The sequence below is a fragment of the Solea senegalensis genome, linkage group LG11 (assembly GCF_019176455.1).
Source record: "Solea senegalensis isolate Sse05_10M linkage group LG11, IFAPA_SoseM_1, whole genome shotgun sequence".
Lineage (NCBI taxonomy): Eukaryota > Metazoa > Chordata > Actinopteri > Pleuronectiformes > Soleidae > Solea > Solea senegalensis.
The window spans coordinates 25140209-25164858 of NC_058031.1; the positions used below are offsets into that span (position 1 = coordinate 25140209).

A 24650-nucleotide genomic window follows, 5' to 3' on the forward strand; every position below is an offset into this window, starting at 1 on the left:
GTTTGATTACATGAACATCATGTCTTTAGCTCAGCGTTAAAAGTTATAAGTCATTCTTCTTTAAATGTAAATATTATGAAAATGTCAGTCAGTCAGTCAGTCATCATCTAACCGCTTTATCCTCCACCAGAGGGTCGCGGGGGGTGCTGTGCCAATCTCAGCGATAGGCGGGGTACACCCTGGACAGTTCGCCAGTCCATCGCAGGGCCACACACAACTAGAGACAAACAACCATTCACTCTCACACTCACTCCTATGGTCAATTTAGAGTGTCCAATTCATCTAATCCCCACATTGCATGTTTTTGGACTGTGGGAGGAAGCCGGAGAACCCGGAGAGAACCCACGCACACACGGGGAGAACATGCAAACTCCATGCAGAAAGGCCCTTGTTCCAACCGGGGCTCGAACCCGGGTCTTCTCGCTGCAAGGCAAGAGTGCTAACCACTACACCACCGTGTGGCCCATTATGAAAATGTTTTAAATTAATTTAAAAGTTAAACAGAAGCTGTGTCGTCGTCGTGTCAGAGCTGGAGTCACACAGGATTATTTAATCTTACTGTGTTTACATCAGAGCTGGAGTCGTACAGGATTATTTAATCTGACTGTGTTTACATCAGAGCTGGAGTCGTACAGGATTATTTAATCCTTTGTGGTTACATCAGAGCTGGAGTTGTATGTGATTTATTAATCTTACTGTGTTTACATCAGAGCTGGAGTCGTACAGGATTATTTAATCTGACTGTGTTTACATCAGAGCTGGAGCTGACAGGATTATTTAATCCGACCGTGGTTACATCAGAGCTGGAGTCGTATGTGATTATTTAATCTGATTACATCAGAGCTAGTCTGATTATTTAATCTGACTGTGCTTACATCAGAGCTGGAGTGTCGGGATTATTTAATCTGACTGTGTTTACATTGAGCTGCAGTCGAAGGGATTATTTAATCTGACTGTGTTTACATCAGAGCTGGAGTCGATGTGATTTATTAATCTGACTATGTTTACATCAGAGCTGGAGTCTGATTATTTAATCTGACTGTGTTTACATCAGAGCTGGAGTCGCAGTGATTATTTAATCTGACCGTGTTTACATCAGAGCTGGAGTCGTAAAGGATTATTTAATCTGACCGTGTTTACGCCAGAGCTGGAGTCGCATTATTTAATCTGACCGTTTACATCAGAGCTGGAGTCGATGCGATTATTTAATCTGACTGTGTTTACATCAGAGCTGAGTCGCGGATTATTTAATCTGTTTACATCAGAGCTGGAGTCGTACAGGATTATTTAATCTGACTGTGTTTACATTGGAGCTGGAGTCGTAAAGGGATTATTTAATCTGACCGTTTACGCCAGAGCTGGAGTCGACGTGATTATTTAATCTGACCGTTTACATCAGGCATATTATTTAATCTGACTGTGTTTACATCAGAGCTGGAGTAAATCGCGATTATTTAATCTGATTTACATCAGAGCTGGAGTCGCAGGATTATTTAATCTGACTGTGTTTACATTGGAGCTGGAGTAGGGATTATTTAATCTGACTGTGTTTACATCAGAGCTGGAGTCGACGCGATTATTTAATCTGACCGTGTTTACAGAGCTGGAGTGATTATTTAATCTGACTGTGTTTACATCAGAGCTGGAGTCGACGTGATTATTTAATCTGACGTGTTTACATCAGAGCTGGAGTAGGATTATTTAATCTGACTGTGTTTACATTGGAGCTGGAGTCGAAAGGGATTATTTAATCTGACCGTTTAAATCAGAGCTGAGTCGTGATTATTTAATCTGACCGTTTACATCAGAGCTGGAGTGACGTGATTATTTAATCTGACTGTGTTTACATCAGAGCTGGAGACGATTATTTAATCTGACCGTGTTTACATCAGAGCTGGAGGTACGGATTATTTAATCTGACTGTGTTTACATTGGAGCTGGAGTGATTATTTAATCTGACTGTGTTTACATCAGAGCTGGAGCGGATTATTTAATCTGACCGTTACATCAGAGCTGGAGTCGCGATTATTTAATCTGATCTGAGTGATTATTTAATCTGACCGTTTACATCAGAGCTGGACGATTATTTAATCTGACTGTGTTTACATTGGAGCTGGAGTCGAAGGGATTATTTAATCTGACCGTGTTTAAATCAGAGCTGGAGTACGTGATTATTTAATCTGACCGTTTACATCAGAGCTGGAGTCGTGACGTGATTATTTAATCTGACGTGTTTACATCAGAGCTGGAGTCCGTGATTATTTAATCTGACCGTTTACATCAGAGCTGGAGTCGCACAGGATTATTTAACTGTGTTTACATTGGAGCTGGAGTCGAAGGGATTATTTAATCTGACTGTGTTTACATCAGAGCTGGAGTCGTACGTGATTATTTAATCTGACCGTGTTTACATCAGAGCTGGAGTCGTACGGGATTATTTAATCCTCCAAACTCAGAAAAACATAAATCATGAACTATTTATGGTTGAAATCCACACATTTGAAAACTTCTGCATCTCCGTTTCGCAGTTCAGCTTCATGCTCTGTGTGTGTGTGTGTGTGTGTGTGTGTGTGCATGAGTGCGTGTGCGTGCGTGAGTGTGTGTGTGTGTGTGTGTGTGTGTGTGTGTGTGTGTGTGTGTGTGTGTGCACTTTGAGTTAGCCGGGCAGCAGAGACAGAAGCTTGACTTTAAAGAGGAAATGTGAGGCTAAGCTGACCTGAGGAGATTGTGTGTGTGTGTGTGTGTGTGTTTACTGTGTCAGCTCTTTAACACATTCCAGTGGAAGCCCCTGTGCTTCTGTGCTGTCATGGATAATTAAGGAGGATCAATTATTAAATGTAACCACAGAGTTTGTGTGCAGCTCTAAATCTTCTCTCACGGCACAGAATTTATTTTTCTTTCTTTTTTTTTTGATGTTCAACAACCGAATTTGAAATGATTTGATTATAGAAACCATGAAAATATGGTCGACAATACAAAGGAAATGAAATATATAATATATAATATCTGTAAGTAAATATAATATATAATATCTGTAAGTATATGATATATAATATTTATTATCAGTAAGTAAATATGATATATAATATTTAATATCTGTAAATAAATCTAATATATAATATCTGTTAGTATATGATAAATAATATATATCTGTAAGTATATGATATATAATATATAATATCTGTAAGTATATGATATATAATATCTGTAAGTATATAATATTTAATATCAGTAAGTAAATATGATATATAATATTTAATATCTGTAAATAAATCTAATATATAATATCTGTTAGTATATGATATATAATATATAATATCTGTAAGTATATGATATATAATATCTGTAAGTATATGATATATAATATATAATATCTGTAAGTATATAATATATAATATTTAATATCAGTTAGTAAATATGATATATAATATTTAATATCTGTAAATAAATCTAATATATAATATCTGTTAGTATATGATATATAATATATAATATCTGTAAGTATATGATATATAATATATAATATCTGTAAGTATATGCTATATAATATTTAATATTTGTAAGTAAATCTAATATAAAATATCTGTAAGTAAAGTGTGGATGTTAGGGGTTGGTTTATATAGCACAAATCTTGAAACCATTTGAACAACTCAAACTTTAATTTAACCAAATAATGATTTTTATAAATCTAACACTCCACAAACACGATGAATGGGAAACAATAAACAAAGAAGTGAGGTCAAACATGTATAAGTACTACAACATGAATCTCAGGACGATAACGTGGATGTCAAAGAAAGCAAACGTCATCATAAGAGATGATGACGCTGCAAAATACAGTAAAAGGTCAGATTCATGTGGGAGGAGTCGTTTTCTGACCGCTCACTCTCCCACACCAAACCCCGGAGAGAAAATCAGTGATTCTAGCTCACAGGGACACAGGAGCTGCTGGTCCTCTGCTGCCTCATGTGGTCACTTTGTGTCAGTGAATCTGAAGCAGGGATATCAGATTTGAATTTAGTGATGGAGGATTAACAAACTTCAACAACATTGTTTCAGAAACTCAGAAAATTACACATGATAGGTAACGTCATGATGATATTTCACTGAATTTCAAAGTAAAAGTGTTTGTTTGGATATACTTCACAATAAAAGCACATTAATGATGCAAAATAAAAAATATATGAATATAAAATCATGCAAATAATAACACAGACAACTGTAATTGAAATATGGGAGACAATCTATACAGTGAAATATCGTGACGATAAAAATCAATTTTCATATATGTGTACATATATGTATATATGTGTATATACATATTCATATATGTATATGTATATGTATATATATGACTCAAATTGTCTTTGAAAGATTGTGTTTTCGACCCTAAAGCTTCTTTCACACTGTTTCACGAGGGTAAACAAAATGGACGCCGAGCAAGAGTAACTAACCCCCCCCCAGCATGGCAGCACATGGTTCAGCCCAATCAGCTGACCCCAGTATTTAAGTGTCCTCCACCCTCAGTGTCAGTTTTTGCAGAAGCCTCAGAGGCGTCACGTGACCACAGGTAACTGTAGAGATTCTTTAGAAGCAGAAACATTTCTGTGTGACTTTGTTGTTTTTCAGGCGTCGGGAGAAACAAAATGGCGTCCTCAGTAAAGTCAAGCTAAAGCTCAAACCAAACTTTAAAATCACTAAATAAATATCTGCTAAAAAACATGATCATTCTTACACTGTGTGTGAAATGAATGAATGAAACGAGGATGAATTGTCTTTTCTTCAGTCAGATTGTGACTCTTTGGATTGTTTGCTGTACCTTTGTATTCATTCATTCATTCATTCATTCATGTGATTGTTTTGTTGTTAATGTTGTTGATGTTGTATCAAAGCATAATTAAATGTCTTTAATCTGATCGTCACCATGTGTCTCAGACACATTAGACCAGGATTTGTTTTTATGTTTTCCTGAACACAGTTGTCTGGTTCTAGTCTGGTCTGGTCTGGTTCTGGTCTTACCCACTGAGTTCTTGTTTGGTTCAGGTCTACTTCCTTCTCATGTAGAGATTTGTTGTGGTCTAGTCTGGTTTGGTTTTGTCAGTTTCTCTGGTTTTGGTCTGATCCAGCCTTGGATCAGGATCGCCTTCAATGACTTTCTTTTTTCCGATCACTTCCAGTCTTTGTTCTAAGCTGGTCTAGTCTGGTTGGAGTTGGTCCTGCTTCAGGTCTGATGTTTGCTCTGGATTGATCTCTTCTGGTCTGATGTGCTTGGTTCCAGTCTGGTCCACGTTTGTTTGGATGTTCTCTGGTTTAGTCTTTAGTCTTGGTCTGGTTGATTCCAGTCTTTCCTTTGGCGTGAGTGTCTTTTTCTATGAGTGTCCACACAAAGGTTGCAAAACGAGTGTGTGTGTGTGTAATAGCGTACAACATAGAGAATAAGCGTTAATTATCAGCAGCTGTGCTAAAACTAATGCGGTCCTCACTGTCGGCTGAAAGCTCCTCTGTTAGTTTTCAGGGTTTCTTCTCAAATGTTTGTTTTCCTTCTTCTTTTGCTGTTGGATCCATATTTTATTTATATTTGCTGCCAGAGGTCTGATAGGAATTTCCTTATCTGTGCTTTCCAGAGCTGCTGCTCTTCCTCTGCTGCTGCTTCCATGTGAAATTGGCTCAGTAATCTGCTGCCGTTTCCTCCCTCGCTGTGTTCTCCCTGCTCTCTGCACACAAACCTGATACTTAGTGACGACTCAGAGGAAAAGCATCACTCTCTCTTCAGCAGGGTTTTGTCGCAGCGTGAACTCGTGCTCACTGTGATCGTTGACTTAATATATATATGTATATACTGTATATATACATACATACATACAGATATATGTATATATGTGTATATACATATACATAAGCATACGTACTGTATATATGCTTATGTGTGTATATATATACACATATATACATAAGCATACATATATGCTTATGTATATATATACACATATATGTATATAAGCATATACATATATGTATATATATATACACACATATACATATATGTATATATGTGTTTATATATATATACACATGTGTATATGTGTATATACATAAGCATACATATATGTGCTTATGTATATATATATATACACATATATGTATATAAGCATATACATATATGTATATATATACACATATATGTGTATATACATATATGTGTATATATATATACATATATGTATATGCTTATATACATATATGTGTATATATATATACATATATGTATATGCTTATATACATATATGTGTATATATATATACATATATGTATATATATACACATATATACATATATGTATATATATGTATGTATATACATATGTGTATATATACATATATACACACATGTGTATATATGTATATATACACATATGTGTATATATTCATATATATTGTATGAATGAATGAGTCTGACGGAGACAAAATGTCTGAAAATGAAAGGAAAATAAAGTTTTTCTTCTAATTTTGAAGCAGTTTTATTCAAGAAAATCAACATGTTATTGATTAACTCCTGATCAAGGTTGGTTTCACATCCCTTCTCTAAAATTTAAAGATCAATTACTTCAATAATTTCCTACTATTTTTTATAATTCATCAATTTGGGTTTTTTAGTTTCTGTGATTTTTCAACATTTTATAAACCAAAAATTATAAAGTGTGTGTGCGCGTGTGTGTGTGTGTGTGTGTGTGTGTGTGTCAGCTTGTTAACACAGTGATCAGTGACTGCATTAGTGGCTCCACTTCACTCTGATGCTCCAGCGCCATAATTGACTTACTCAACACACACACACACACACATTATTGAAAATGCCAGGCTGATGGAGGCGTTTTAATCCAAATTAAAGGCTGCATGCTGTGAATTTAAATAAGTCTATTATCAGACTCATTAAACATTGTTTGTTTAACTTTATTTTCTATTTTTCCTTCTTTGTTTTACTGAGTCTGTGTGTGTGTGTGTGTGTGTGTGTGTGTTCACACCTGCCACCAAAAGTGTCTTCTGTCATCCACTTGTATTCAGATCTCCAGGGTTCCCACAGGTCCTTGAAGTCCTTGAAAGTTTGTGAATAAAACAATTCAAGGCCCTTTTTGAAAATGACCCTCAATAGACATGGGTCATTGAAATCCTTGAAAGTTTGTCAATTAAAAAAATTCAAGGCCCTTTTTGAAAATGACCCTAAATAGACATGGATCATTGAAATCCTTGAAAGTTTGTCAATTTAAAACAAAAACCAAGGGCCTTCAGAGTTATTGAAAATAAACATGAGTCATTGAAATCCTTGAACATTTAAATTTGACTTTGAGGACAATCACTTCTCTTACAGGTTGTCCTCCATCTTAAACTGAGTCAGCACATTCTGTCCTTGAGAGAATCGGTCCTGGAAAAGTCCTTGAATTTGATAGAATCTCTCTTTATTCTCTGTGAAGACAAAGTGATGTTATGAAATAAGAACAACATTAACACTGTTATTTGATTTTCAGCTGTTTCAGTATAAATGTTGTGAGACTGGCAGAACCAGACCAGAGTGAAGACGCATCCAGGTCTCGTGTCGAGCAGGTGCAGTCATCTCAGCGTCTGCACTTCTGGTTTTTGTCCTACTTTAGTTGATGTTTAGTTTCAGGTCAAAGCTGGTTTGCAGCTGCGCTAAATTCTCTTTCTTTGCATTAAAGTGTTCACAGGAAGAGAACAATTGTTGAATTTAAAATGCTGAAATACCTCAACAGTCACAGGAACAACATGTGTATATATATAGATATATGTATATCTATATATATACACATGTATATATATATATATATACATATATACATATTTGATTAACTGACGCAGGTTTAAGGTGGAGACGGACGCACTTTACTCGCTCACCTTCAGGTGGCAGCGTTCCCGCGATGAATGGACTCATAATCCTAATCACACTGGATTAATTATACTGATAGTCGCTGCATTTGACGCCTTAATTGACAACTTAATCTGTGTTTTGCACCAGGCTGTGGTGGGTGAAGGTGAGGGGATGAAGGTGAGGGGATGATGGTGAGGGGATGAAGATTTAGCCCATGTGAAGTTTACTGTGGTGAGGACAGAGAATCTTTTCATCTAAAGTATGAATCACTCATTATCTTCACTCAGAGAACTCTGTCTGTCTGTCTGTCTGTCTGTCTGTCTGTCTGTCGAGGTCCGGCAGTCATATGGCGGCCATGTTGGCAGGCGAACGTGAACAGGATTCATCCTGTCACAGTTCACTGTCTCTTTAAATCCACAAGATCAACTCATATTTATCCATTTATCACTTTTATGATGAAACCGTTCGTATAGTGATGTGAACGGTGTCATTTCCTGCCAGAGGGGGGCGCTAGCTCGTCGCGTGTGACATCAGCTACCAGAGCCACATTTGCTTCTATTGTGTATGTTGTTCACTGGCATCACTTAGACGGTTTGTCGTGTGAAGAAGAACATTTGGGGCAGAAGACGTCTTCAGAAACTTCCTGTCTACGGTTTTTGTTCCCATTCAGTTTAGGTAAGAATTCTCATGGTTGTTTCTCTGCAGCATCTTCATGTTCATGTTCATGTTCATGTGAGATGTTAGTATCTATGAGCAGGTGACTCCCAGAGCTCTGCTCTCTGCTCTGGTCTTTGTCGGCTCTGCCTCCGTGTGATAACTCAGACTTCAGAGGTTTTGGGATGCAGCGAGTCCTGTGCTATATTTATCTCCCGCTATGATTTATTAATAATCTCTCCAGTTTGCGCAGCAGCAGAGTTTTCACCTGGAGTCTGAGACTCAGCAGAATTATTGCATCATGTATGAGATGAGCCATGGATTCAAGTTACCACGGCATGACTCAGCACTTTAGCGTCCTCTACAGTCATAACATGAATCAGCATGTTGAAAACTAATCTATTCATATTAATATATCCTTAAGATTAAGATTATTATTATTATTATTATACCCTCCAGATTATTATTATTATTATTATCATTATTATTATTATTATTATTATTGTATCCTTCAGATTATTATTAATATATCCTTCAGATTATTACTATTATAGCCTTCAGATCATTATTATTATTATTATATCCTTCAGATTATTATTAATATATCTTTAAGATTATTATTGTTATATCCTTCAGATTATTATTATTATATCCTTCAGATGATTATTATTATTATTATTATATTCTTCAGATTATTATTATTATACCCTCCAGATTATTGTTATTATTATAATTATAACATCCTTCAGATTATTATTGTTATGTCCTTCAGATTATTATTATTCTATCCTTCAGATTATTATTATTCTATCCTTCAGATTATTATTGTTATTCCTTCAGATTATTATTATTCTATCCTTCATTTATTATTCTATCCTTCAGATTATTATTGTTATATACTTCAGATTATTATTATTCTATCCTTCAGATTATTATTATTCTATCCTTCAGATTATTATTGTTATATACTTCAGATTATTATTATTCTATCCTTCAGATTATTATTGTTATATCCTTCAGATTATTATTATTATTATTCTATCCTTCAGATTATTATTATTCTATCCTTCAGATTATTATTGTTATATCCTTCAGATTATTATTATTATTATTCTATCCTTCAGATTATTATTATTCTATCCTTTAGATTATTATTATTCCATCCTTCAGATTATTATTATTCTATCCTTCAGATTATTATTGTTCTATCCTTTAGATTATTATTATTCTATCCTTCAGATTATTATTGTTCTATCCTTCAGATTATTATTGTTCTATTCTTCAGATTATTATTGTTCTATTCTTCAGATTATTATTGTTATATCCGTGTCTTTGGAACTCTGCCCGGAGGTCAGGTCTTGCGGTGTGATGTTGGTGTAGTTCTCTGACCCGTGTGTTGCTCCCGGGCTCTACAGCGCCCTCTAAGGTAAGTCGTAGATGGAGAAAACACAAAACGTGGTGGGAACATGTCTCAGCCCGGACCACGGCCTCAACTCAACAGGAAGTCGGCCATTTTGGATTTGGCGTCCATCTTGGCGATTTGTCTAATGGCGTTTGTCCAACACTCAGTGTTTGGTCGTCAGTGTTGACTCATGTCTTCTGTGTTTGGACCTGCAGTACAAATACTTTAACGCGGTGCTGATCAATGAGGAGGACGAGGAGGGGAACAGCGTGGAGCTCGGCGGTGAATTCATCCTGCAGCCCAACGACCACTTCAACAACCTGTCTGTCAACCTCAGCCTCAGCGTCGTCCAGGTTCCAACAAACATGTACAACAAAGGTACACCTGTGTTTGAGTCAATCCTGGGTCCTTGAAAGTCCTTGAATATTGTGCAGTTGATATTTAGGTAAATGTCTCCCTTGTTTGTGACGACGCCACCTACTGTTTGACGCCCTGTGTGAGAGCACAATGTCTTTGTTTTTGTTCACAAACCAAAATGATTCAGTTTTCATTTTAATTTCTTTGTTTGTGGAGCAAATAACCCAGAAAATATTCACATTTAAGAAGCTGAAATATTCACAGAAACTTCATTTCATTCTTTAAAAATCACTCATGAAATGAAATTATTATCAAAACCGTTGACGATTCATTTATTAATCGATGAATCAAATATTCATTTATGACGTTAAACACAATGTTTTTGTGGAAAAAAAAAGACATTTCAGAGAACAAACAAACAATCACTTGGAGATAATTAATAAACAGGTTATTGGATGATGAAAATAAGTTTCTGCAGCAGCCTGGAAATGAAGGCAGACTCCGCCCACACACTGTGTGTGTGTGTGTGTGTGTTTGAATTAAAGCTGCATTAGTTGAGATGATTTTTAATCAGAGCTCCGGGAGACGACTTAAAAAACTGCACCTGAACAAAACGTGGATCAAATCCAGCTTCTTTACTTTGTGTGAGCGAGTGGATCAGTGTTTACTGTCAGGACACACACACACTTGACTGTTGACAGAATGTTGTAGCGACAGAGAGACGATGATAAATCTGTGTGACCTTTCCTTTCTGTCCATTAAGAACTCGTCTGTCTCTCTCGTTTATTTCTGAATCCCTTTTTCACGCATATTTACACTTACCGTCACAATTTGTGTTTGGAAACCGTGAAAATATCGGGCGTCTGCTTTCGCCCACCTCGTGTACAAACCTGGCAACCGGGCGACAACGCCGTGGACGTTTATAAAACAACACGTCTGTTTCCCCCTCATTCTTAGACTCTGCCATCGTGAACGGCGTTTACTGGTCTGAGGCCTTGAATAAAGTGTTCGTGGACAACTTTGAGAGAGACCCTTCACTCATATGGCAGTACTTTGGCAGCGCTAAAGGCTTCTTCAGACAGTACCCAGGTAACTGTGTGTGTGTGTGTGTGTGTGTGTGTGTGTGTGTGTGTGTGTGTGTGTGTGTGTGTGTGTGTGTGTGTGTGTGTGTGTGTGTGTGTATTGCATTTAAATGAACAAAGCTCCTCCTTGTGTTTTTGCTCACCTTGAACAACTGTCTCTTTACTTAGTCTCCGTTAATGTGGTCTTAACTACAACATTAATGTTTATGTTTGTTGTTGAACAAGCTCAAACTTGCTACATTTTAATTTCACTTTTTCCCAAACATTACTTTATATTATTATTATTTATTTACCACACAGCGACAAATCATGACAAAAAATCACGACTAAACTACGACACAGGGTTTGTTTGGAAAGGTGAGGAGGAGGAGCCCAGAGTGCAGGTGAGGGAGGGTTTATGTAGGCCACGCCTTGTCATGTAACGAAGTACAAATACTTGTCACTGTACTTACGTAGAATTTTCACATACTTTACTTCATTATTTATATTTCTGACAACTTTTACTTTGATATATTTCCCTCAGCCATCGTCATTACTACAAAATAAAAGCTGAGTTGGTGACGTAATGCCTGTTTGTTGTCGCTAGTTGTTTTTAGTGGCACCAGCTGTTAGCCGCTCAGCTGCTAACAGTCCACTTAAGAGACTTAAGTGGACTTAAAAGTCACTAGCGGCTCGTTGTTTATCGTGTCCGACGCGAGGCACCGTGTGACGTCGAGAACGTTTCAAAAATACCAGCAGACACAGAGAGTTTGACACATTCATGACCGAAGGTTCATTTTAATGTTGTTCGCCTGTCACTATTATTATGCTTTTATTGTGAAGAAGCCACAATAAATGTCATATTCCAATTTGTAATTGCTCACTTTGTATAAATACTTTTACTTTTTCGTCTAATACTTAAGTACAGTAATTGTCAGTTTTACTGTAGTTATATTCTAGAAGGTGACTTTAACTTCTACCAAAGTCATTTTCTGGTAAAATACTTGTACTTTTACTCAAGTATCACTTGAGTGAAGTACTTTATACAAGACTGACTTTGATCATGATTCATTTCCACAACAGAGATGAGGTTTTTTTTTAGAAACCACCAAGTGAATGAATCAAAGTTCTGATGGTCAACCTTCAAAGTCTTTGGCGTCTTTGTTGCTCCTCCAGGAATCAAGTGGAAGCCGGACGAACACGGGGTCATAGCGTTCGACTGTCGTAACAGGAAGTGGTACATCCAGGCCGCCACCTCGCCGAAGGACGTGGTGATCCTGGTGGACGTGAGCGGCAGCATGAAGGGACTCAGGCTCACCATCGCCCGGCAGACCGTCTCGTCCATACTGGACACGCTGGGAGACGACGACTTCTTCAACATCATCGCTGTGAGTCCACGCCCCCCTGCTCTGCTGCTGTATACACACAAGCGCTCCTTCTCTAACGTGTAACAATCAATATTGTTAACTATCGGTGAAAATGGACATTAATTGTCACGCAAATCAGAACTGGTGAAGGATTTGTGGTCCAGAATGGCTCAGTAGCGCCCCCAGTTGGCCAAAGCTGAAACTAAGTTGGAGACATGTCTCAGCCCAAGATGAATAAAAAAGTCCACAACTCAACAGGAAGTTGACCAATTTGAAATTGGCGTCCATCTTGGCGATTTTTATGTTTCGCAAATGAAGGAAACTTGTCTGAGCGCGTTCATCGTAGCAACATAATAAATATTATAAACACATCAAAGATGAAATGTTACCCAAAAGTCTCGAGATTCAAATGGGCGTGGCCACAGCCACAAAACAGAAAGTCTCCGGTAACTTTGCCGGACTTTAAACCATCTGAGAAACATCAGCACTTCCTCCGATCACATACGCTGGTTTATACAGTAGTTGTGTACCACTGTCGGTACACGTACCACAGTTTGAGAACCATGGTTTAACAACCTCAAACACACACACATTTGTCCTCAGATCAGAGGAAACACTGTAACGAATCATCTCTCTTCTCTGTCACACTCAAACCAATTAGCTGTGAGCTGAATGAAGATTTGAATTACGAACGAGACGTTTTGATTGGATCCTGAGCCTCAGGCTCAGTGTGTGTGTGTGTGGTTCTGGTGCTATTTAACATCAAAAACAAATGGAGTCACTTCTGCCAGCCCCCGTCTTTCCTCTCTCTCTCCCCCCCTCCATCCCCCTCTCTCCCTCTCTCTCTCTCTCTCTCTCTCTGTCTTCATTAGCATTCAATATTGTAATCTGTGCTTTTGAAAAGCAGCGAGGATAAAGAGGATGTAGACAATCAGGCAGGAACATATTGTTTTTCATCAGTTCTTTTAATTCACGCAGAGAAGTGAACGATTGTCAGTGACGGACAGATGCATGTGTTCATAATCACCGTCTGTGAAAGAACACACTTTCATTCTTGTTCCGAGTCCAACATGAGCATTAAATTCAGCTTTATCACAAAATGGCAGCCACTGAGAACAGTGTGTGTGTGTGCACGTGTGTGTGTGTGTGCACACGAGCGTGTGTGTGCACATGCACGCGTGTGTGTGTGTGTGTGTGTGTGTGGCCTATAAAATCATCAACTTCTTACTTTTTCAAAGCAATCTTAACTTAAGTAGACTTTTCAAGATGAAACAGTTTGGATTAAACTAAAAAAAGTTTGGAAGCAAAAAAAAAACCACGATGATTATGGGATGTTTGTTGGCCCTGACCAAACGTACTCGCCGACCCCTGACCTCCACGTTTCTGTATTTGAGACCAAGCTTTGGAAACAACCTTTTAAAACATGAAAGCAAACATCCATCCTTCCATCGCCCTGGGGTCACGCCCTGGACAGGTCGTCAGTCCGTCTCAGGGACACAGAGAGACACAAACAACCGTTTACTCTCACACCTATGGTCAGTTTACAGTGTCCAATTGACCTAATCCTCAAGTCTGCACACCAGGGGAGAACATGTGACCTCCTGCAGGAAGACCCTGGTTCTGACCGGGTCAGGAACCTGGGTCTTCAAGTCCGTGAACGTCTGCCACAGGAAGTCATAAAAGAGAAGAAAATCATATCTGCTATATCACTACTGTAGTTGTACAAGAAGTTTGTTTGTCGCCGCTTCATTGATTCCTTCTGTTTTGTTCCAGTACAATGAAGAACTACATTATGTGGAGCCGTGTTTGAATGGAACTCTGGTTCAAGCAGACGTGGCCAACAAAGACGTAAGTGTCTTATTTCTTCATATTCCCCCTCCATCATTTATACAGCTTATCTTCTGAGGGTTGTGGGGAAAGCTGGACTTTGAACGAGCCGCAGGAAGTGTCCTGAAGTGTCAGGACCACAGATCCACGGAGGTGAAACAAAGACAAAGAGATGACAACAAACAAACTGAATAGCAGATTTCACATGGTGACCTCGTGGTAAATCATGGACCCAGAGTGGATTTACCAGGAGTTGATCTGCACAGAACGGCAGAATCTGAATCAGAAACTCTTAGACTCGGTAAAACATCTTTAGTGACGTTAGCGACCGCAGTCTCAAAAGTCGACTTCATGTCGACGTGATATTCCAACTTTATCTCACTTTTATCTCAACTTGACGACTCAATTAAACTCGTCATGGCAGCAGTTATTTACGTCACGCTGCCCATTGCTAACGCTAATAACATGCTAAAGTGACACTGAGCTTTCATGTAACAACAAGGCTATCTTTAGTGTTTTAGACGTTGAGTTACACTGTGAATTAAGTTTCTGTTTATTTCTCCATGAGTGTTGTGCAGATTTATGCATATGGATTAGCATTATGTGTGTTAATTCCAGCTGCTAGTTTAGTGCAGTGTGAGTCAGACAGCTGAGGGGGGGGGTGAGACGGTCTGCACTCGCAGATAAGGCTAATGTCTCTTTACGTTTTACTGCTGAGGGCAAGGAAGTGTCTGTCACACTCAGACGCACTGATCTGTCTTTGCAAAGTTTACTCATTTCACACCCAAACTTCTTCTTTCTGCACCCAAACTGGGTCTTAAAGAGACAAACACGTCCACCAGGCTTCATCTGTCTCATCAAACCTGAATCTGAGGACCGAAAGTCATCGTTTATTTTGAGTCTAGTTGTTTGAGCTGCGATCAAGGAAAAACTGATTTTTGCCGCTTCACAAAATAATCACAAAAACACCACACTGACGCCATCATCTTCAGAACATGTTCACGTCTTTATCTCACTGCGAGACAGTTTGGAAACCGCTCACTCTCCCACACCAAAGTCCATAAAGAAAACCAGTGATTTTAACATCACACACACACACAGAGGAGTTGCTGATCCACTGCTGCCTCCATCACTGAGTTCTAATGTCTGATTTTGTCACTTCGGCTTTTGAAATCCTACATTTGGATTAACTTCAGTGACACAAAGTGACCACACGAGGCAGCAGAGGACCAGCGAGCTTAAACCACTGATTTTCTCTCTGGACTTTGGTGTGGAAGAGTGACAAACCTTGGTTTCACTGTCTTACAATAAGATTTAAAATGCATATATATTTCTTTTTCAGCAAAATTTTCTTTTCTAACCTTTGGCTGTAGCTGAACAAGCATTTATCAGAATGACGGCTGCTTCCATGTTGATGAAAATAACTCCACAGGAATCAGGACATCGAGATCTGATGAAATCTTCATGAGCAGGAATGTTGTGATGCCTCTTGATGTGTTTGCAGCGTTGAGACCTTTTGTATTTCAGGACCTTGTTGTTGTGCAGCACATAAGGTCGAACACATTATGTATTTCACACACACACACACACACGCGCGCACACACGCGCACACACACACACACAGGCACTTTAGTAAACTGCTGCTACAGGGATTGAACGTTGCCCGCTGTGCCGAGACAAATCTCCTCAATCTTTACCCGCACACACACAAACATGCAATAACCCACGCACACGCACACACACACACACACACACACACACACACACACACACAGTAGGAAAAGTTGACTGCTCCAGGCTGCTCAGCCTTTTGTTGGAACCGATTAACCCTTTTTATCCACTTCAAAGAAAAAGGTTATTTTTTTGTAGAAATGCTGGAGGTTGTTTGGTTTGTGCATGTTTGTTTGTTTGTGTGGTTACTACTGGTGTGTGTGTGTGTGCGTGTGTGTGTTCTTATTTGTTACCTCTAGTAGTCCCCATGGAGACCAAAAACTTGGTCTTAATGAGGCAGAACCTTGTTTCTGAGGAACTAGTGTAGGACACAGATGTGAATGGTAGTTAGGTCAAGGTTAGCGTTAGAGACTTTGTTTAGGCTGTGTTTGTGTCTTTTGCACCCGAGTGAGTGGGCGTGGTTAGGGTTAGGGTTAGGGTTAACTCAACCATCATTGGAAAAACCCAAACAACAAACCGTCACAGAAGATCAACACAGCTCCTACCTTCATCCCCATGGCCAAGAAAAACACCACCTCATTCCAGGGTTCATACAGGTCCTTGAAATTCTTGAACGTTTGTGAATTTGACTGAAAAGATGCAAGGCCCTTGAAGGTTTGTGAAAATCACCCTAAACAGACATGGGTCCTTGAAAGTGCTTGAATGTTGTGCAGTAAAGAAGAGAAGTTGATCCACTGTCCGCTGACGTGAGACTCCGTGCAGAACAATGAGCGAGTAAAGTTAAGAAAGAGAGTTAAGGGAGTTGTCCTCCCGTCTTAAGCTCATTCAGTCCTTGAATGTGATGAACTCTGTCATTCATCCCCAAAAATCACTCCAAATCTCGGTTTTATTTTTCCAGCATTTCCGGGAACACCTCGACAAGCTGTTCGCTCAAGGCATCGGAATGTTAGACATCGCCCTGACCGAGGCCTTCAGGCTCCTCGGTGACGTAAGTGACACACACACACACACACACACTCTGAAGACAAACAGTCTCATGCACTAAATGAATGACTGCGCTCTAATTAACTGGGAAATCAACAGAATCCTCCAAAAAGTGAGTAAACGAGACACGGGATGACCCGGCTGTGACGTCTCATTATGAGCGGGCGATCAATCAAGTGCTCGTGCTCATAAACAGACTCCGAAGCCTCACTCTTCAACATCATGTGTTCATTACAAGCTTACAGTCTGTGCAAAGACTCCACAGAGTCACGGTGTTCATGTGTTTTTATTACAGTCACTGTTTCCATGAAGACACGATCACTTAGAATCTCGGTAAAGCCGACTTCGCGTTACACGTCTTGTTAAAGCGGAACTTTGCAAGTTTGGTCGCTCTTTCAGCTTTTTCTCTACGGAGAGTTGATATTTTTATGACACAGCCGTAAACGTCCGTCACCTACCGTCCGTCTGACCCTCAGCCTCAGAGGAGAGGAGGCTGACTTTCCGCTAACAGACAGTAGGGGGCAGTGGAGACAGCATCACAATGACTCTGAATGTTAAAAAGTATAATTCACACATAGCAAAGGCTTTTTTTCAGGTGTATTTTTCTTTGTGATTGTAAAAGCGCCGCCTCCTCCTCTTCTTTCTGTCTCCAGTTCAATGAGACGGGAAGAGGCAGCGAGTGCAGCCAAGCCATTATGCTGGTGACAGATGGGGCAGTGGACACGTACGACGCCATCTTTGCCAAATATAACTGGCCAGACAGGAAGGTATTCAACACACACACACACACACACACACACACACACACACTCGCTGATGACTTTTATGGTGAAGTCACCTGAGAACTAGAGAGCGGTGGATTAATGAGTGAATTAAAAACATGGATCCATTTGAGTCTTTTTTAACAGGCTCAAGTATTGTTGTCAAAATCACAAGACCATGAAGACCACATTTCACTAAGACTCAGTCCCTAAAAGTCTTTGTCTCAGGTTTCATCTAAACTTTGGTCTTGGCCTTGTCTCCATCTTGGTCCCTCAAAGACTTGGTCATAGTCATAGTCATTAACTGGTTGGTGATAGTCATCAATCTTTCCATGTGTCCTTTGTAAACGTGTTGTTTTGTTGTCGCGTTGTCACATTGTCGTCGCGTTGTTGTGTTGTCATGTTGTCGCTGCGTTGTTGTGTTGTCATGTTGTTGTTGTGTTGTGTTGTCCATCGCGCGTGATATTGTCATGTTGTTGTGTTGTCGTGTTGTTGTTGTCGTGGGCCATCGCGCTGAAGGTGAAGCTTGGAGACAGATGCTCAGTGTAGGTTCTCTCACCTCATCACCGCTGTGTCTCGTGGTCTCTGTGCCACTATTGTTACTGCCATGCTGTTAGAACCTGGAGGCTTCAAGACTCCAAGTCCTGGACCAGTTCTACCAAGAGCCCTAAGAGGCACAGGCACATTCATCTTGTTGGCTCTGGCTCCTCGTCTGCATCTGGAGAGGTTCTCCCTCTCTCTCTGTTTCATTCATGAGAGTCAGTTTTGGGAATCCAGAAACCTGGTCCAGTTCTCAGAGAGAGGGTTTTAGTTGCCCCAGGCTTTTGTTAAAGTGATGCTTGTGTTGCTGTGTGTAGCAGCTGTTCATGTTGATGTCACCTGAGCCGAGAATCCAGCCAGACACATAAATCTTCTCCTTCACGAGGGCTATGATGTGTTCAGGTGACATTTGGTGCTTTATCTCCACATCAGATCAGATTTTTTGGAAAGTAACTCACACGTTCTCCTGCACCAAAGTCCACAGAGAAAATCAGTGAATTTAGCTCACTGGGACTCCAGAGCTGCTGGTCTACTGCTGCCTCGTGTGGACACTTTGTGTCACTAACGTAAAACCGAACAAAGGTTTTTAAACAAAATATAATTTCGATGTAAATTTGCACTCACTGATGGAGACAGCAGTGGATCAACAACTCCTGTTTCTGTGAGGTAAAATTTTCTCTGTGGCCATTGGTGTGGGAGAGTGAGACTGAGATTATATTTAGATTTAGATCACATCTTACTTTTTATTGATAAAAATAATAAAAGTCCAAACTATTCTGTGTCCCTTTTATTTTATTTGTCTCCAGTGGCTCGTTGTTGAGGAATCTCTGGTTCAGTGTCTTGGTGATGATATGTTATCACAGAACATAATCTGTGAAGATCCTCTTAATTCCTCCATGATTGTAAAAGCTCATTCTAACCTCTCATTATTGTGGCTCTATTGTGGACTGTAATGACTTTCACTGTGAATAAGTGCAACTGTCTGACTGTCATTTACACGCAGCTCTAATTATCTCTAATCTTCCTCTTTTCACTCAAATCTCCGCCGGGTGAATGACTTCAGCAGCGTGTCGGGGTTCAGAGGCGTCATGTGATTTCATGACGGTGGTCAAACTGCAGCAGATCGCTGATTAAATATGAATGATGGAGGTTTACAGGCATGCCAACGTCAACACACCTGACTGCACCCACTCTGTATATATATATATATGTATATATATATATATATATATATATATATATATATATATATATATATATATAGATAGATAGATAGATAGATATACACATATATATATATATATGTATATATACATACATATATATATATGTATATATACATACATATACTGTATATATATATATATATATATATATGTATATATATATATATGTATATAAACATACATACATACATATATATGGACAGGAGTGAAAAGGCACATGAACGCTTCTTTACATATTCACACACAAGCACAAAAACCTGAAGACAAGTTTCAGGCTGATGCACATGTGTGTTGATTGTTATTTCTCTAATCTTAACCATAACCAGGTAAACTCTACTCTAACCTTGGTCTTGACTCAGCTTCACTCTGATCTTGGTCATAGACATGGTCTTGATCTTGGTCTTGACTCCATCTTGGTCCCCAAAAGTGTCGGTCTCAGGCACACTCTGGTCTTTGTCTTGGTCATAGTCCCTGAACATCTTCGTTTCAAGTACACCATGGTCTTTAGTCCCTAAAGGTGTTGGTCCCAGGCACACTAGGATCTTTCTCTTGGTAATAGATGGGGTCTTGACCTTGGTTTTGGCTGGTTTTGACAGTCCCTTAAAATTTGGGTCTCAAGTACTCCTTGGTCTTGGTCTTGGTCTTGGTCTTGGACATGAATATGATGGACATGGTCTTGATCTTGACTCCATCAGTCCAGTTGATAGCTAACATGACACTAACATGAACCATAACCAGTTAATAACTAACACTAACATGAACCATAAGCAGTTAATAACTAACACTAACATGAACCCTAACCAGTTAATAACTAACACTAACATGAACCATAACCAGTTAATAACTAACACCAACATTAACCATAAGCAGTTAATAACTAACACTAACAAGAACCATTACCAGTTAATAACTAACATGAACCATAACCAGTTAATAACTAACACTAACATAACCATAACCAGTTAATAACTAACACTAACATGAACCATAACCAGTTAATGACGAAGCACATTTAAAATCTTAAACCCTAAACTGAACCACTTCCTTAGAAATGAGGTTCTGCCTCATTAGGACCAGGTTTTGGTCTCTATGAGGACGACTGGTCGTGAAAGGTCAGTGTTTATGACCAAAAAACAAACACACACACATGCACACGCACGCACGCACGCACACACACACACACACACACAGGCTGTCAGAGTGAAAAATGTAGGCATGTGTCCTGTGGCAGCTCGCCCCCAGAGGCTCACATCTGCTCAATCTGGCAACCTGCTCTTCTCTGACACACCGCCTTTACATACACACCGCACACGCACACACATACACACACGCACGCACACACCTGCTGTCTGAGCACCACTGGGCAAAAAAACAGTTCTGGCAGTTTTGGGTTGAGAAGGTTGTCAGGATTGAAAAACACAAGTTCAGGTTCATGATTTAGATTATTATTATTATTAGTAGTAATATTAATACTACTACTAATAATACTAATAATAAGGCATATAAAATATTATTTTTATTATTGCAATAACACCACTGCAAACAAGCAAACAATACACAAAAACAATACTTATAAACATCGAAGAAACCAAAAAGAAACTTTTATTAATCCCTAATGGAGTCTGTTAAACAGAGAGAAGAGATAAGCACTGAGGATTCACACTGTTATCTCTTCTTTATGATGGTGTGTGTGTGTGTGTGTGTGTGATTAAAATGACTGACTGAAGTTATCTGTTGTCTCTTCACAGGTCCGCATATTCCCGTACCTGATTGGTCGAGAGTCGGCCTTCGCAGATAATCTCAAATGGATGGCATGTGCTAACAAAGGTGGGATGTTAGCGTGCACACACACACACATGCACACACGCACATACACACACATGCACACGCACGCACACACACGCACACAGACACGCGCACACTGGTCTGGTGTGTGAAACTGAAACCAGCTGCCTGCTGTCACACACACATGCTAATGCTAATGAGCCGTGACACACACACACACACAGATTCATCTTTTTGCTCTTTGTGTGTGTGTGTGTGTGTGTGTGTGTGTGTGTGTGTGTGTGCTTGCGTGTTCGTGCGTGTGTGTGTGTGGTCATCTCCATGTGCAGAGACACTTTCATTCAGCTTCTATATTTAGCTGGACGGTGGTGACAGAGATGGTCTGGATCCATTTCCTCAGGCTGCCACAGATAAGACACGCCAAGCATAGGTCACACAAGTGTGTGTGTGTGTGTGTGTGTGTCTGCCCTCGTGGGGACCAAATAAAACATACAAACCTGTCATCGTGGGGAAGTTTTTTCAGGTTTAAGCCCTTTTTTAGGGTAAAGAGATAGAGAATACATTATGTCTATGCAAGGTTTCCTCGTGTGTGTGTGTGTGTTAGTTCTCTGTCATAAACACCAATCCCTGTCAGGACCAGTAGTCCTCATGGAGACCAAAACCTGGTCCAAATAAAATGGAAATACCTCTTTGATAATAATTTTAAAGGTCATTACACCAATTAATATCCAATGAAATTGCTGGACAGACGTGCTACGGGCCAGAGTGTGAGAACCCTACCTGTTACCTGTTCAGGATGTGACTCCGCCTTTCACCCGTAAGTCAACTGTGATTGGCTCCCAGTGCAGCGAGAAATGAATGACGTCATTCTTTTCCTGCTGCCCCCGTTTGGGAGTTCTTGCAGCTTGTTGTCAACGCGTCGTCTGGTCAGAACGTTTTTCTTGTGTGGCGTCGGACAACTATTGTGTGATTGGCCAGAAATGTGAAGTGGGCGTGGTTAATATTTTCATCCCCTATGAGGACTTCCCAGGAGTTCTGTACTTGAGTTTCTCATGAAAATGTCCTGGCCAGAACTTGACTCCTTTTTGTCTCAGGTCATTCTGGTCTTCGTCCTGACTTTGTTTGGTCTTGGTCTTGGTCATGGTCATGGTCTTGATCTTGGTCTTGTGGCTCTCAGACACACTCAGATCTTGGTCTTGCTATTAGATGAGGTCTTGACTTTGTCATAGTCCCTAAAAGTGAACTAAGAACTTACTTTGATCTCCTTCTTTTTGCCACCTGGGTAAAAAACCACATGTCTGTGTTCTTGTTGCGTAAGTACAGGACTTATACACAAATGTTCTTAGTACGGGTGTCCACGCACTTTGCCTCCTATGTTCAACCTCCACCAGCTCCATCTATTATTTACATGTTCCAGGGCACCTTGTATGTGTTTTTGCTGACATGTCACCAACACCAAGGTCCTTTAAAAATATATCAGTGGCCTGTTGGTGACCCAGCCGCGCTGAGCTGTCCTGTCCTGTATGTAAGACAGGTGCAGCGTGTCACTGGGAGCAGGAGCCACTTATTCTTCGTCTCACCGGCCCTTGTAGCTCAGCGCGAAGGACGACCTCGGCCTTCCAGTCGTTCTTCACTCACGGCTGTGATGGATGATGCAGTGAGACCGAGGCGGCCGGCGCTGTGTGTGCGTGTTCTTTGATGGAACTGGTGAACGTATCCTAGAATGAAAATCCGTCATGTGCTTGGGATTCTTTCCTTTTCTTCACCCTTTCATGTTAGTGTCATCTGAAAATAAACCTGCTGAAATTATTTTTCAGATTTTTGCCTTGCCCTCCAGCCATTCTTAAGTCCAGTCTTTTTCCTGAAACTGTCTAGAAAGCTGCACATGTGCAAAAGTCACTCCTGCCAGCTTCTTCATCAGAGATTCTCTGCAAACATCTGGAGTCTGTGTGAGGACACAGCCGGGGAAACACGCTGGATAATTCAGTAAGTTGACTTGGGTAATTGTACTTCCTCTGTAGTTGTGAAGCCAGGATCCAGGACCGTCTCCTGTTGGCTGTGAATGTCTTTCCCAGTGTTTATCGCTTTTGAAGAGCAAAGCCAAAGACTGAATCCACACAGAAGAAGAAGAATTCAACACAATTACCAACAACAAACCAATTTGTGAGACAGTTTCAGAGTTCATCAACTTCTCGTTTACAGTGTTTGATGGATCAGTCGACGGATGGGTGATCGTCCATGTTCCCATAAATTTAGTATCTCTGTCAAAACCAAATTTGCTATGTGCAGGATCAGAGCCTCGACCATCGCAGTAAGTTCAGATTTGTAAATCTTGGGATGGTTTCAGGGTGATTATGAAACACTGGTGACAAAAGCTGTGTTTCCACTAGGTGGTATTGTTCTGCTTAGTACGGTACATAGTATTTTGCATTTCCATGACGAATAGTACCAAAATAAACAGCCCTTACCAACAGTTTCTTTCCCTTGAGGTATCAGAGTCAAATGATATGGCACAGTCAGGGCGGAGCTAGATTGGTTCCACCCACAAAAGTCAGCTGATTGGGCGACAGAAAAACCTGCAATCAGTGTAAATGAAGGAAGAAAGAGGAAGAAAAAGGGTTGCTGTAAACTGTATCAAACCGTACCAAACTGAACCAAACTAAACCGTACCAAACTGAACCAAACTAAACCGTACCAAACTGAACCAAACTAAACTGAACCAAACTGTACCAAACTGAACCAAACTGTACCAAACTGTACAAAACAAACTGAACCAAACTGTACCAAACTACTAAACTGAACCAAACCAAACCGTACTCAAAGAACCAAGCAGTACCAAACGGAACCAAACTGAACCAACCAAACCGTACCAAACTGAACCAAACCGTACCAAACTGAACCATACTGTACTAAACTGAACCATACTGTACTAAACTGAACCATACTGTACTAAACTGAACAAAACTGTACCAATCTGAACCGTGCCAGGTCTGCGCTCTCTGAGCACTCTCTGAGTGGTCTCTGTCTCCCCTTGTGTCGGTTACTGAAACTATATGTAGGCCAAATACTTGGTGAATTGAAGTGCAGTCCACGACTGTCTCTCGATCCAAAGGTTGCATCCTCCAGAGGCTGCATTT

General features: G+C 39.9%; 1 protein-coding gene across 2 annotated transcripts in view; it reads left to right on the forward strand.

The window, feature by feature from the left end:
• The window catches only part of cacna2d3a (calcium channel, voltage-dependent, alpha 2/delta subunit 3a), a 101441-nt gene that overhangs the window by 20465 nt on the left and 56326 nt on the right, over positions 1–24650 (forward strand). For both annotated transcript variants that reach the window (XM_044038393.1, XM_044038394.1), the window contains exons 5-11: positions 10150–10312; positions 11249–11380; positions 12529–12740; positions 14493–14567; positions 17116–17205; positions 17855–17968; positions 21477–21555. In XM_044038393.1, the coding sequence (XP_043894328.1) occupies positions 10150–10312; positions 11249–11380; positions 12529–12740; positions 14493–14567; positions 17116–17205; positions 17855–17968; positions 21477–21555 (865 nt within the window). The remainder of the gene's footprint in view (positions 1–10149; positions 10313–11248; positions 11381–12528; positions 12741–14492; positions 14568–17115; positions 17206–17854; positions 17969–21476; positions 21556–24650) is intronic.